At 37.8% G+C, this 15,599-nt stretch overlaps 2 protein-coding genes across 3 annotated transcripts; one reads left to right on the top strand and one right to left on the bottom strand.

Moving 5' to 3' along the window:
- The first annotated feature begins 454 nt into the window (after positions 1 to 454).
- Positions 455 to 4,080, top strand: LOC113070206 (UPF0602 protein C4orf47 homolog). Its single transcript, XM_026243432.1, has 8 exons — positions 455 to 469; positions 645 to 744; positions 1,256 to 1,475; positions 2,433 to 2,570; positions 2,655 to 2,730; positions 2,887 to 3,066; positions 3,177 to 3,349; positions 3,502 to 4,080. Exons 2-8 carry the CDS (start codon positions 648 to 650, stop codon positions 3,551 to 3,553), a joined length of 936 nt encoding a protein of 311 aa, XP_026099217.1. The 5' UTR covers positions 455 to 469; positions 645 to 647; the 3' UTR covers positions 3,554 to 4,080.
- Positions 4,081 to 4,642: 562 nt separating this feature from the next.
- Positions 4,643 to 14,467, bottom strand: LOC113070210 (PDZ and LIM domain protein 3-like). Of its 2 annotated transcripts, none has more exons than XM_026243435.1 (7): positions 14,203 to 14,467; positions 9,245 to 9,396; positions 8,743 to 8,827; positions 7,289 to 7,476; positions 5,408 to 5,535; positions 4,997 to 5,108; positions 4,643 to 4,847 (listed from the first exon to the last, which is right to left on the bottom strand). In XM_026243435.1, exons 1-7 carry the CDS (start codon positions 14,293 to 14,295, stop codon positions 4,658 to 4,660), a joined length of 948 nt encoding a protein of 315 aa, XP_026099220.1. In that variant the 5' UTR covers positions 14,296 to 14,467; the 3' UTR covers positions 4,643 to 4,657. The 2 variants fall into 2 exon arrangements, with proteins under 2 accessions (XP_026099220.1, XP_026099221.1); XM_026243436.1 differs by lacking the exon at positions 7,289 to 7,476 and adding an exon at positions 6,871 to 6,938.
- Between the last annotated feature and the right edge of the window lie 1,132 nt (positions 14,468 to 15,599).

Here is a 15,599-nt window from a genome sequence, read left to right as displayed (position 1 = left end):
TTCCTTGACTGATAAACTGCAGTTGCAGTCTAAATGGTTTTGTACAGTAGCCTATAACGTTTTTATATGTTCATAGAAATGCAAATTGTGATAATTTAAAGTACATTTATTCATATAAAGTTGTTCGGTTTCCATAAATAGGATTCAAAACGTGTCAATAACTGTTGTGTGGAGTTTTCATTTTACTGCAATACCCATAATTCCTCCTTGTTTGCGTCACTGGTTTTGATATGCTGGTGGAAAAATAAATACGATAGTATTTATCCAAAACGATTGGTTTTTAATGTCATTTGTTAAATGTTTGTGTTGTGAAATGTTACCCTCATGAACGACTCTGACAGTCCATCTTACTGAGTAACTGACCTGCTGGACTCCATGACAACGTACACAACCTACACGAACACCACAGCAGTGGAGTTATTTCCATTAGGATACTGACAGTTTAACACAGGACATTACATAATTCCAGGTATGTATCGACCTGTATTTGTTAGTGCAATAATACGTAATGCATAGGCTGTGTATAGCCTATTGAGTTGCTTAAAGGAACTATCGCTTGATGATCTGCATAGGTCCATTCATATATCCACATTCACATCTCTCTGTCTGTCTGTTGTCCTAAATTTCTGTATATAACACTTTAGAAAATGCCTCCAGAAGGGAAATCTGACATGGAGCGGATTGGCATCTTTAAAGAGATGGGATACATCTCAATAGGGGACAAATACACACCTTTTATATACCGTGAGTGTAACCAACATTAAACTTTAATAGTATGAATTACAGTAGCTGGTGCACTGCTGAGTTTGTTTGATAGAGTGCGTCAAAACTTAGTCCACGGTAACGTCAAAGTACAAGTTTCATTATAGAAAAATCATAAACAAGGTATTTAATTAAAATAGCGCAAGTTCTCAATCTGTATGGGTTTATTTATTTATTTATTTAACTAATGGATTTGGCGCCACAAAGTAGCCTAAGTTTTAGCCTCAGTTATTGTAACGGCTGTAACAGGTTCACTTCGCCAGTTTTTAAAAGGTTGTTATTCATTGTGGAGGCTTGTTGCTACTTGTCACATTTTTACACCAGCGAATATTCCTGAAGTCAGTTTAAATGCATCCATGTTTAGTAGCCAACAACATACATGGGTTAATGTGACAACTAGCCCCGCCTCCTGCATAATATAGAAAATAAAAAAGTTAATAATTTTGCTAAATATTTGATATCCGTCTCATGCACTTTGTTTGTCACTAAAAAGGCCCATTTAATGACGCCGCATACAAGAACAAACAGATGCTGCCAGGAGGAGCTAAATCAAAGAGCGCGCTCCCGGCGGGATACTTCGACGCGCAGTTTAAGAGGATCTTTGAGAGAGAGGCGCTCACAGACCCTGTCAAAATAGAAAGACAGTACAGGATACAACAGACCAAAAAGAACATAGGCAAAGCCTTTCTTCCCACTAACGGAGAGAAAAAAACGTGAGTCCCTATATACTTTTCTGTGGCAGACTGCAAATTTGTATTTATTTTAATTATGTATGTATAATTTTTTTTTCATTTTTTTAATGTGATAAATAATTGTTTAAAGACAAGACGAAAATAGTAGTAGTAGTGTAGTAGTAGTAGTAGTGTTGTTATAGTTGATGTTGTGTCAATGGCCAAAATCTTAAAGGGATAGTGCACCCCAAAATGAAAAACTTCTATCATTCACACCTTCATTTTATTTTAAAACTGTATCACTATCTTCTACGGAGCAAAAGGAAGACATTTTGAGGAATGTTGACTCCTATTGCATGGAGATATTTCTGAAAATATCTTTATTTTCAACAAAAGGAGAGAAAAAAATCATACAGGTTTGAATGATAGAATTTTAATTTTTGGGTGAACTATCCCTTTAATTTTTAATAGGTTTATTGACTGGTGTACTGGTGCAGATTTTATCCAGAGAGCTATATTCAGTCTTTACACCAAGGAGAACAAAGTTGCGCCTGAGATGTATTTGGTTCAGTGATATTTCATTAGTGTGAGAGGTAGGCATTGGTTGGCATGGTCTATTAAAATCTGAAGACATAAAAAAACTCCAGAAACAAGATTTCGTCGAGAAAGGAACATGGTTTGTGCTTTTTAATGATGTTTGTTCACCTGAAAACAAGATATAGTCCTTCATTTTTAGAAGAAAAGGATTTAACCATGTTGTTTCAAAGCGGCAAATGCAAACAGTCTGTTTTTCATGTGCATCTGAGAGGAATAATAGCCTGAGTGAGCCATTAAGGCTGCTAGTCACAGAACTAGGTAGACGTCTGTTTTTTTTGTTGTTGTTGTTTATTCTTCTTCTTTTCCCTATTCATACCAGAAAAAAAACTGCCATGCAGCTTAGTTTTTCCAGTTATTCCCGAAACCTCTTACAGTTGCTCAATGGTTTTCTCGGATTTGTAGATGTGGAGTGGGCAGCTATTATGGGACATTTGGAGGCCCCATTCAAGCAATGAGTGCCCTACAGAATCCAAGGAAACTAAACAAATCACCTGGAAAAAACTTCTACACCAATCCGCCCAAGAAGGGAAGTGGTTACGGGTAAGCAAATTACTTTATCCTCTGATGTGCCAGTTTCTGTGGTTTTGCTGTCAGATGTATTGATTTGTCCTTGCGCTCTAATAGCTTCCCTGACGTCACCCTCTCCAAGATGGTGTCCCATTCCTCAGACCCCTATGACAGAGCCAAGGAAATGCTAAAGGTATTTTTAGGTCTACCTAAATGAGAATTTTAATCAGACTCCCGGGTCCTTGTTTTAATTAAGATAAGGCGTCCTCTGAGTACCTGACAGTATAATTCTATGCAAGCAGATGACTGTGTTCTCTTTCTCTAACGAGAGAGATAATTTGTTTACCAGCGTGAGATCACGGCACACAAATCCATGCTAAAAGGGGGAGCGTTTCGTTTGAACCTTCATCCAGCTGAATGCTTTGACAGCAATCCTTACAAATTTGACAAACCTCTACCACCTCCAAAGAAGACAGAGGAGAAAAAGCCCATTACAGTGCCCTTCAAACCAAGTTCGCCCAGTAAAAAGGTACGTAAAGGAGATCAAACACAGTGTAAAAATGAAATGCATATGAGAATAGTTGCCGTCTTGGAACATTTTGTGGCTGATTATTTATGTGGCGTATTTATTTTTTGCAGACTGGAGGTATGAAAGCAGGAACGTTTCAGTCCTACCCTACCTACTCTGCAGAACCCTATGGTACCAAAAAGACCAAATCAGCAATGAAGAATAAGGAAGTACAAGTATTTCATCCCTCCCCTGGCCCAAAGAGCACACCTGTCAAGAGCATCATCACCCTCAATGTCACTAAGTAAGCTGAGCTCCAGGAACTAGCACCAAGACACTCATATCACCCACAAAATGCTTAATGCTTATCATAATAATCACTAATATCAGTTGCTGACTGATCCACAGAATAAGACACTTCAGACTCATGGTAATGTGAATGACTTTATTTTACAGAGCTGTGAACTCCACAAACTACAACCAAATCCCCTCTGTGATGGCATATTAAGAACGTGTGATGTCTTCAGGTGATTTAATGAATGTCCTATATTGGTCTTTAGATTAAAAAGCTACAACTTTGAATTGTATTTACATCATTCTCTTAACCGATAAAGATAAACTCAAAAGACCTCATGTTATGCTCAGTACAATCCCAGAAAAAAAAATTGTTTCATACCATCTAGAGATGTTTAATTGTACAAGTCATGTTTAACCACTGTGTAGCATTTTGTCAGTAGTACACTGAGGCACTTTTGTCTAAAATCACAAGTTATTAAACATTAAAAACACACATTATGTATTTAACCAGCAAGGTAGTGGCCAATTCAGCAAGCTCTTAAGTTTTTGCAGCCTTAATGTCATTCATTTTATGAATATGGTTTAGTCAAATAATTTCAAATGTGTTATAATTTACAACGTAGTGATATAATAAACCTTTCGTCTTGTGTTATAAAAGGTGCATGGCTTTAAAGGGATAGCTGAGCAAATTATGACTGATTTCTGTGGGTTGTGTGTGTGTGTGTGTGTGTATATATATATATATATATATATATATATACACACACACACTACAAATAATATGTACTGGGAAACAGATTACCAAATACTTTGTACCTAGATGACATATTTAAGCCTGTATTAAAAGCAAAATTAAAGGCATTAGTTTGTTTAATTTCAGTATTTGCTCTACACAGAAGCCTAATACGTGAGAAATGGGAGAGTTAATTAACAGCTTTTCAAAAAGAACTAGATTAAGGCCTTAAATTTAGTTTTGAGAGTATAGATCCCATTTACACCTAGCATTAACTGTGATCAGATCACAAGTTGTCAGTGCTCAAAATGCTTTGTGGGGTCTTACATGTTTAGGAATTGTATCAGTGAACAATGCAAAGGTAGTCAGAAAAACTTGAACACACACTGCTTTTAAATTCAGTCCATCCTGAATGCTTCCCGAAACACAGTGAAGCAATGCCATGTTAATACCAGGTGTAAACAGTAATGTAGAAATGATCTGATCACTAAAATAATGATCTGACTAAGAAATGAATAGCAGAACATCAAGAAGGAATAATTGCAAACAATACCAGTCGTCTAATTTCGACTGTCCGTCCCTCTAAGCAGTAGGATATACAGTAACTAGATCATGTCCCTCAGGTGGGGTCATTCGCATTCGAGCATGGGCTTCACAGTACATCTGTCCCTCCACAAAAAAGTAGCCCTTCTGCTTCAAGTTCAAGCCGCAGTCTGAGCACACAAAACAGGCTGGATGGCGGTACTTGTCCCGAGCTTTCACCACCGGTCCACTGTGAGCCAATCGTAGAAAAACTTTGATTTAATCAAGTTGTTAAAATGCATGAATACTATTCAATGTAGGATAATTTTCATGAAAATTGGTACTATATTCTCAAAGAAGACACCATGTGTATGGTCTTGTGCTGAATGCCGTACTCACACAATGCCAGTGCCACATTTATCACAGAGAGGCAGCTTCTGGAGTGAGGATGTGGCGGCTTGGGGTTTTGTCACTGGGGCTTTTACACTTCTAGTCACCATGGGCCTTGTGCCTGTCAGAGGAATAAAGAGTCTCAGAAACACTTCGGCAATGTGAAATTCTTCCTCATACTGAATCCAGATTATTAAGAGAACAGCGGGCTCGGACTGACGTCATTAGCAGGATTGTTGAGAATAGTGAAGGCATCTCAAGTCAAATTGAGCCCACAAGACTATTACTCTACAAGTGCAGCTGTAATTCACCGGATTATCTGCTGACATTTAAACTTTGACATCTTTATCAGTTCAGCAAGCTGTAGTTTCTATCTTGTGAAGTCAGAATTGCTTCAAATAGCAGATAAAGGCAGCTCACCATCACTCTCCACATAGTCTTGCAGGGCCTTAAATGATCCAGACTGACGTGGTTCATGTGGTTGCTCTTGGTTGTCCTGGAGCATACGGTACACATGAGAGTCTTCAAGGGACGTCAGGGATTTAGGGCTGAAAAAAAATAAAGGCAGAAGCCCACAATGTTTGTCCATAATTTTGTGTTATATAAAAGTTTGGCAGTGCTCAGGAGGACACATTATGAATATTAGATGCTGTCTAACTAAACTGTTTAGAACTTTCATTGGTATAAAAGAATGTCCTGGATTCAGTTAAAAAAATGATTAAAACAGTTGATGATGTTTGAATTGTAAAGCGGTCTAAATCATAATTTAGCAGTGGAGCTACTGTTCTATATCAAGGAATTTCTATTTAGTTTGTGTTTTCTGGCTTTACATGGTCATAAGTTTTGAAACTAGTCATTTATTTAATTTTACATTAAATTGATTACCCTTGTTTACATTAAACATAGCATTTATGCTTTGCACCATAAACTTTTTGTCATGTTTATTTTAGTTTCTTTGCATATTGACCAGAACCAATAATCCTTATGTAGAAATTTCCATTACTAATATTTAATTACTGTAATTTCAATGTTTTTTTTAGGCCTTCAATCTTTAAAAGAAAGGTTCCAAAAAGAGGTTCACTGTGATACCTTACAAGAACCATTTGGGGTTCCCAGTGAGCCTTTCAGTGAACAGTTAGTAAAATAAAAATTCTTAGTGTGAGAAACATTTTCAAAATCCAAAGAACCCTTTTCCCATGGAAAGTTTCCATGGATGTTAAAGGTCTGGATCTGAAACCACAGATGCCATTAAAGAACCTTTATTTTTAGAGTGCACATTTGCAGTATTTTCCTTTTTTCCCCCAACATATTCTGAAGTTTTCTGTAGGAACCCTGTGTCTTCAATCTATCCGGTCATTATTCAGCTATGCTTACTGTAGTAGCACAAGCTACTAGATTTGTAAGGTGGCGTAAACAAAGCTCTGGTTACCTGGGTGATGCCTGCCTGACTACAGTGGACATCTGAGCCTGCTGCACTGTATTTGAGACATTGTCTGCTGAGTATAATGCAATGGGGGAGTTATACTGTGCAGAAAGAGCTGCCTTGGACCCAGCCGGCAGGGTGCCAGGCATCTGAGCTACATTCCCCTTCAGCATCTGGGATGTAGTATCACTGGAGTTGTGTAAGGTCAGTGTATAATAACCAGGTGGACCAAACCAGGAAGCAATCAAATCAATAGGGCCACACAGAGGACACAGAAAAGGACAAACGACAGAAAAGAATGGAAGAGGTATAGTTAGAGATGTACATAGAGCTTCAGTATATATATATACACTATGCTGCAGCTTCATAGCTGTAAAAACGTACAAATTCTGCTGTTATCAAATGACTACATGCAGGGTGCATATATTTGACTACATGTAGGGTGCTTTTGTCTAATGACCTCTTTTGGCTTGCAGATATGAAGGGCTTTGGTCTGACATTAAACTTGTGTTCGAAGTAATCAATGTCCTGGAAGACATAAGAGCGAAGATGTGAATAGACAGTTAGAGGTGAAAGATAAAGGAGCAGAAGTCCTCCAAGATCCAACTCTGCAGGCCCACATGTGAACATTTGTTCTGCTATAATATACTAGTATGAAAGTATTAGATAAGGTGTTGCCCTTTCTTATCTCTAACAGAACCCAATTAACTTCTTTGCATCTTAATACTCTATCCAAATGCTTATATTTGGGCTGCAGGAAGACTTGTGTGGACTTCTGGAGGATCAGAGTGTGTTAGTGGTAAGTGGGCAGCCGGTCTACAGCAAGCAGAGAGAAGTGTCTTAGTCCATAGGGTTGGGGTGATCCATGTTGCACTCACCCCTCAGGCTTTTCATGCACCAGACCCCGGATCTGTCCTTGCAGGGCGTCCTGGATGTTATCTGAAGAGTAGAGGCCTATGGGAGTGTTGTAAGTGGAGCTCACCACCTGTGTTTTGTCATCCAGACTGGCGGCAGCCACAAAGGGCTGTGCTCTTCTGTTATGACCTGTGCCAATAGGTTTATACTCCTGCATGTGTAGGACAGATGGACACACTACATACTACATACTCAAAGCCCCACACAAACACCACATTCTGGTATGTCCTTTATATCCCTAATACACTCATTTAAATTTTGCTCAACAATGGATCCTTTGCAGTGAATGGGTGCCGTCAGAATGGGAGTTCAAACAGCTAAAAACAACAACACAATAATCCACATGACTCCAGTCAATTAACATTTGTAACAATAAACCATTGCTTCCAACTTAAATACAAGTTATTATAAAGTTATAAAGTTATTTTTTCATAATATTGGTTCCAGGGGGGGCCATCTATTTTTATTTTTTATCAGCCGTTTGAACTCTAATTCTGATGGCACCCATTCACTGCAGAGGATTTAGGAAACTTCCATTTCTAGGTGAACTTTTCTTGTACAAGACAAAGCAAACAAAAAATAACAGCTTAGCAGTTTATGAAAGGATACACAAAAATGCAAATCATCATTTATTCACCCTCACATGGTCCCAGGTGTATATGACTTATTTTCTTCTTTGAAACACAAACTCAATTTTTTTGTTAGAAAAATAATCCATCAGTCAATACTATATAATTCTGGCAGTTGGGATGACGCTTTAAAAAGCACTCAAAAAATGAACAACGGTAATCCATACAATGAATTAATATTTTATGAAGCGATATGGAAGTGAGAAAAATACCAATATTTTAAACTTTGTAAGATATAAACCATTACTTCCAGCTGACTATCATGCACAGGTTGATGAGTTCATGCATGGCACAGGCATCATCTTGTTGTGATGCGTGAGGTAAATGCATTGTGAAACCTACAAGTAAGTGATACAGAAGGACAGTCACTTCTCGCACCAGTTTCACAATGCGCTTACATCAATATTAGTATGAATATTCTATTATTGATGTATGGCTGTATTAAATTATATTAGAATGATGTAAGAGCTTCACATACGTATTTTTCTCATACACACCTATCATTTTGTTAGAAATGGATTTTTAGGAGTTTTAGGAGATTTAGGAGTTTTTTTCGGAGATGGAGTGTTTTTCTAAAAATATCTGTTTGTGTTCCATGAGGATGAGTAAATGATGAGAGGATTTATATTTATGGGTGTATATTTGTATATTTATCCCTTTAACATGCCTCATGCACTCTAGTGTTTTGTTAAAAAAAAATAAAAATATCTTGCTGCATTTTATAAGCGGATAAAAAATGTCTTTATAAAGAATGGTGCATTTGTTTTTATTTTCCATTACACACTTACTTGCTTCTCTGCCTCCAAATTGATTTTGAATGGGTTCACTTTCCCCTCTTCTATAACCTGAGGTGACCACATCTTTGTTTCTGGCCTGCAACACATTTAATGCACAGTTAGACACAAGTTCCTCGCCTCCTATGAAATCATAAAAAAAAGATCAAAGAGCACTGGGGGGTGGGGGAATGGGTCATTACTGTGCACCAGGGCCATGACCGCTTCTAGATAGTAAAGCAACCTCAACAGACTGGCATGTACAAGCCAGATGGTTTATGGGTGAAAATTAATCACAGAGAAAAGACACATTCATCATAGTCGTAAATAAGGCTCTGTGGGTATTGATAGACACTTTCATAGCAAGCGGTAAAGACAAATTCTTTTGGAACTCCATCTTACGGTCCTCCCTCTGGCTGCAACTTTAAAAGGAGGTGAGAGAACCTGATATTAAGTTGTTGAAAGATGCTTAAGGCTGTTTGTAACACTATCCTTTAATGAGAAAAGCTCATGGTACCTCTCTATCTTGAGGAAAAGCTGATTGGTGGAGTCTTTGATCTTGTTCTGAGCTTCAGCGTGAGTCATACCATCAGTGGACGCTCCCTGGATAGCCAGGATGATGTCTCCTGGACACAAGTTGACCCGAGATGCCTTGCTGCCTGGTGTCACCTGAAAAGAAGAACCAGCCTTGATGCTTTTTTGTCACATCTATTAATTTCTTTATAAATGCATAACAAAGGCATGCGCACACAATGACTCGAATGATGTTTGTCATTTCGGTAATAAAAATCCTTTTTTTTCCCTCTGTATATGGTATTTGAAATAAAGGTAAAATACTTATATATATATATATATATATATATATAAAAATACAAATAAATGAAAAAAAATCTAAACTTAAAATTTAAATGGCAACTTACTGAAAAAAAAGTTTAAGCTGAAGTACTAAAATTACTAATACTAACTGAATAAAGATTTGTTTAAAGTAAATAGAAATGACAAAAGCGCATAATTACTAATTCTAAAATAAAAATTACAACTGGGAATATAAAATAAAAACTAATTTGAACAATTTACTATTATAATAGTATATGAAAAATAAAAAAAACTTTATTTAAATACTTTTTGTACATTCACATGTATTTAAGCTGTAAATATATGTCTTTCTTTTTTTAAATCATGGTTTTACTACATGATGTTTTAGAGTCTTGAAGCTTTTCTTAAAAGAAACCCTAACCCTAACGCATAAAAATTATCAAAACCATAATAACCCAACATAAATACAAAGAAAACCTTTCTTGTACCATCTAATGACACTTACAGACTGTTCAAGCAGACACTATTTTACTTGAAATTACTCCTCCAAATTACTCGCTGTACTCCTCTACTTTGAATTTTACTGTGCTGTTTTTCCATGTTTTTTTTTTTTTTTCAGCACTCACGTTAAAAGTTGTTCAAAGTGTGATCCAAGTCTCTTTGGAGTGCTAAATATGCTTTAGCTTCTAACAAAGTTTTGAATGAAAAGAATTGGTTTCTTAGAAGCCTTCATTAAAAGTCACTACAAGTTTAGAGTAGTTTAGACATAAACGGAAAGTGACAGGGGTAGAAACAATCTGTTGACCCACAGTGGTTTAGAAGTGAGCTAAAAATAGCAAGCCATGGATGTGTCAGTCAAGGCCGGGTATCACCCCCCAGGGGAGCAGAGTCAGGCCTATTGGCGGTTGATGATCTGACTGCTGTGGCATCCACCGTGCTGGCCGGTGTTTCTCTCCCCATCAACCTCTCTTTCATTAATGGAGTCTGACATCATCCCTTATTCCTCTCATCAGTGCCATGCTCATTTTCTTAGGAATTCTCCTCATCCCCCTGGTCATTTATCTCATCACCTCATCCTGTGTGCAGGCCTCGTTCTACCGGTCTCCTGACTCAGCTGCTCTGATACTGTATATCCCAACATCGCTGACCTTCTTAGTTAAGTCTGCCTCTAGAGAAGAGAAGATTTATACCAGGTCACGTCTCAACAGCTATTTAAGACCAGAGGGTTTTAGTTTTCCATCGTCAGTGTTTAATGTCATTAAGATTGGTGATGTTTTATTCCTAACGCATAATTTATAGACTGATGAAGCTAGCAGCTCTGTTTCCTGTCAAATAACAGTCACACTGTAATATCTCATTTCCTGTAGCTTTTCTTTTTGCTTTGTGTACATGACAAAACAATTACCTTTGTCCTCCCATATCATCTAGGGAAATTATATCACAATATACATCTTATTCTTAGTCCATATTTAAGTCAACAAACAAAAACTATTAATTTGGCCTGTAGACATGCATTATGAGGGTGTCTGCAGAAATCAAGGGTTACTGCAAAGAAAGAAGCATCCAAATGTCTCAGAATGGACAGTATATAAATGAGATTTTTCCCTTGACACTACTTAAGGAAATGAGAGATGTGTTTGGCTCAACAACAAAGACGCTCTGTTTAATAGATGGAAACAAAGGGAGCTATGAACTGAGAGTGACTAGTATAAACAGACACATGAATATAACAATTTGGTTTTTGTAAGCTTTGCAGCACCTATGCAGAAAAATCCCCAAGGTGACACACAAACCCAAAAGAGAAGCATGTAAGGGCAGGCTGAACATTAGACATTATGTTTGGAGCAACATCAGACAGAATAAATTAAAGGATGTTTAACCTAGGTTAAGATTCTTTCACCCTTATGTCATTCCAAACATGTATGGTTTCCTTTCTTCTGTGGAAGGGGAAAATGTATATTCTGAAGAAAGTCACTGTATGGAGAAAACCATTAAAAAAGTCAATGGGGTCCAAAACAACATTAGACCTCACTGGCTTTTAATACACACTCTTAAAAATAAAGGTTCTTTATTGGCATCTGTGGTTCAATGATAAACCATGCATGGAACCTTTTAGTGCACAAAACATTCTTTTTTATGATGGAAAAAGGTTTTTTAGACGACTAAAATAGTTCTTCACGCTAAGAAAATTCCATTTTTTGTGTTGTTCCACACAAAAAAGAAAATCACACAGATTATGAACAACACAAGGGTGAGTAAATGTGAATTGTTAGGAATGTAGGGTGAGTGCACCTACACGAAAACCGACATAAGGGTGAGTAAATGATGACAGAATTCTCATTTTTGGGAGAAGTGGCTAAATGCTCAACCATGAACTATCCCTATCATTCCTTTAAGCAAAGAGCACTAAACCAGGCTAAATCGACCATCCCTGTAATAAATGATTTGGTAAAGCTTTCTGCTCAATGACTGGATTTAGAAATATAACAGTCATTTACATTTTTAATTCAACAGTATAATTTAGACGGTCTGTGCTGTGCCCCATCTGTGCTGGCATGCCCACATCAATGGAGGCTAATGTTACTGGAATAAGAACATCAGGGCTCATAGTATGAGAAAAGAGCCACCTTGCTGGCATCAATACGTGTATGATTACAGACAGTGGTTTTACAAAGAAACCGCACGCATTCTGTATTAGTCATCAGTATTTCTCTGCTTAAAGATGCAATATATTTAGCTTTCAGGATCCGGCCATGGCAAACACCAAAATAAGAAACATGCTCATTCTAATCCATTTAAATTATGTTGGAGTGGGTTTTATTGTTTTTGTTTGAAATCAAATCCAATGGATTTAACTTGGATACCGCAGGGAAGTCATTAGCTAGGAATGTTAAATAAACCTGGTTGGTTTATTTTTAAAAAAATGACATCATTCTGCTCAGCTGAGCCTTCACGTCTAGTCCACCTGGAAGTTTGTTTCCCTATTGTGACCAAATCCTGTGCTGCACCAACAAATATATACTTTTCAGACATGTCTATTGGCAATACCATGATATTCTTTGAAATACATTGGAATACCATGGTATAAATCACTTTACTATGGTAGCACCACAATTTCTTTCTCCCACTGTTCTGGTTCCAATCAAGGTGTATGGGAAGTTTCATTTTTACGACGACCTGTCCGTTCTCGGCTACGTTTTTATTTTCCACAATTTATGGCAAATGTCAGAACAGCCTTTTCACTAAGAATGTACTTGAATGTCACGATCAAAGAGTGCTGTTGATGAGACTGAGCTACTAATCATTCCGCTACATTCCACGCAGCAGAATGCAGCGCTTCCTGTGAAAAGCTGTTCAGACACAAGCCTGATGAGATACAGAAGTCATAATGTAGCTGTTCTGTAGGTGCAATACATAGAATTTCCTACAGTCAATCTCCCAACAGTGTTCTTATAGAGACACAGAAGAAGCTGGAAAGGCAGTTTGTAGTGTCTTTCCATATAAGTGAAATAGTTTTAGTCAGGTGGAGCCTTTGGGCCTTCTTAGCCTTCACCAAAACACATAAATGGTGCAGTTGCTGAGCATAAATCTAGCATGCCAATCTGCCTTTTTATTCAGTTCAGAATAACTTTATCTATGAAATGGGGCACTTTCATCACCTTCAGATGATCTAGAAGGAAGGATTAGACCGTTTTATACATTTATGAACAATCTGAGTGGATATGAGGCCTGAGATTGTGCTGGAATAATTGCTTAAATTAGAGATGGTCCAATTCATCTCACACATGTCACTGAGCGCCCAGTTAACCTTTGACCTCTTGTGTTACCACAAATGTTCAGACTTCATCGGCTGTTTAAAATACTTTCGGACTAAGAGCTTTGCGATTCATACAGACAACAGGTGTAGAGATCCCCTCTGGAGCCAGGCATTAGACTAACCTCTGTGTGTGTGTTTGTTAACATGTTAGTTAGAAGAGAAAATGCCTAACACTTCATGTAATATACACTTTTAGGTACAGCTGTAATGCGGTAAGATTCTTGACATTTTGAAAGAAGTATCTTATGCTTACCAAGGCTACATTTGCTTGATCGAATATACAATAAAAGCTGTAATATTCCGAAATATAATTTGATACAATTTGAAACCGATTTCTATTTCAGTACATTTTAAAAAGTAGTGTATTCCTGTGATGGTAAATCAGGATTTTCAGCATCATTAATTACAGTTTTCAGTGTCAGATGAGGAGAAATTCCTGTATGCTGATTTGATGCTCAAAAATATCTCTTTTTTTATTCTTAAATCTTTACTTGATAACTATAATACATCCTTGCTTGAATAAAAGTATTAATTTTCTAAAATGCACTACTAGAGTAAATCAGAATGACAAGAAGATAAAAACTGGGTCATTATAACTAACATAGCAAGTCTCTTTTGGGAAATGATTACATTACAACCACAGATGTTGTGGCTCTAAAAATATTTCTCTGAAATCTTTCTGACTGTAAGTCTAAAGTGAGGTCCTGGGAATTAGTTTTTTTTTTTTGATCCACCCACTGGTTTCTCATGCCCACGGCAGTGTTACCCAGCACATCAAAAGCATCATTATCTCTGAGTGGAATGTGTGAAGCAGCAGACTTTAGCCAAAGGCTTTCGCTTACCCGACTTATGGTCAGCGGCTGGTTAAAATCTTTGCCTCCTGACAGCCGAAATCCCCAAGGGGCTGGCCCGTCCAGCACCACGTTCTGTGGCATATCTCTCTCGTTTTGTTTCTCAAAGTTGAACTTGCTTCCTCAGTAAAGTCTCCTCTTTTTTGGCGAGAGATCTACAGTAAGAAAAGAATAATCAGCTCTGTCTCTCCTACCCTGGACGAATGGCTCACCCAGCCACGATTGGAAGCCAGTGCTCGTCTCTGCGTCCCTTTTAAGCATGCAAGTGGGGTTAGGAGAGTGAGTGAATGAAGGAAAGATGATGCCAGGATGCCACACCTCTCGTGAGGTCACAGGGTAGATTCAGAAACTGAGGGTTCAAACTCTCTCCCCACCTCTTTCATATCCAAACCTTGCACCCTTTACGATTAATCTTCTTTTCCAAGAAGTCTTAGCGGTTTGATAGCTAAAATCATCCACCAGTGACTCTCTTCCCTGTGTCATCACCCAGTCTGCTATCTAGACTTTTCTGTCCTTACCGCGGGCAGACACCTGTGCCTGACTGAGAGGAGTAAATATAGGCTACTTCATCATGAAATTAAGGCTGAGCGTTAAGTCAGAGCCTTTACTGCTGATGAGCAGATTACAAACTATTTACAGAGCACAATAACAAAACGATATGTCATATTGCCTTGCTCTTTTAAACATCTCCTCTTGGGAATGTAAACATATTCAATAACACAACCACATAAGGGAACAATGAAAACTGCTTGGATTTAATTTCAAGTGATAATTCTCTTACTTTACCAGCACACACACACACACACACACAAAAGTTGTCTAGCCTAGTGTCTTGATGTCATGAAGTGGCTCCAAAAACAGTTTCGGACACACAAATCATGCTTAAAATGTATGAATGTCATTGCATTAGTTGGTTTAAAACATCAAACATTCTCTGAACTTACGTAGCTTTTCTGAGCCATTTTTCCAATGACTTTTGCAGTGACCTCAAGGGATATTGTTAGCGCATGTACAAAGTTCACACAGGTGTCCTAACAAACTAGCACAGGTGCAGTTCATCACATTAACTATCTAATGACATCTGACAAAACAAACGTCTGTTCGAGACGGTTCACACTAAACGCCTTCTTGCGTCCCACTGTGCTTCTTTTCAGTCGTTTTTCCACGTTATCATGGAAACATAATGTAGCCTATTACACAACCCCGTACGATTTCGGCGTCTGAAAAAATGCGCGCCACATTTTTAAGATGTCGTCGTGTCAAATGTAAACATCTCGAGATCCTGCACTGTGTCCATTCCGCTGCTATCCTTATTGTTCTCAAACATGTGATAGACGTACATATATATTTTTAGAACTTTATAAAACACACACGCACACACAGAGAGA

This window comes from Carassius auratus, unplaced genomic scaffold (assembly GCF_003368295.1).
Source record: "Carassius auratus strain Wakin unplaced genomic scaffold, ASM336829v1 scaf_tig00003484, whole genome shotgun sequence".
NCBI lineage: Eukaryota > Metazoa > Chordata > Actinopteri > Cypriniformes > Cyprinidae > Carassius > Carassius auratus.
Note: the sequence above shows the minus strand (reverse complement) of the source record. Positions and strands in the feature narration are given on the sequence as shown.

Coding starts and splice junctions, on each gene's coding strand:
- LOC113070206 (XM_026243432.1), top strand. CDS start 648: ATGCCTCCAGAAGGGAAATCTGACATGGAGCGGATTGGCATCTTTAAA. Junction 2,571..2,654: donor AAGAAGGGAAGTGGTTACGG/GTAAGCAAATTA, acceptor GCGCTCTAATAG/CTTCCCTGACGTCACCCTCT. Junction 3,067..3,176: donor CAAGTTCGCCCAGTAAAAAG/GTACGTAAAGGA, acceptor TATTTTTTGCAG/ACTGGAGGTATGAAAGCAGG.
- LOC113070210 (XM_026243435.1), bottom strand. CDS start 14,295: ATGCCACAGAACGTGGTGCTGGACGGGCCAGCCCCTTGGGGATTTCGG. Junction 5,109..5,407: donor AGACTATGTGGAGAGTGATG/GTGAGCTGCCTT, acceptor TTCCTCTGACAG/GCACAAGGCCCATGGTGACT. Junction 4,848..4,996: donor AAATGTGGCACTGGCATTGT/GTGAGTACGGCA, acceptor ATTGGCTCACAG/TGGACCGGTGGTGAAAGCTC.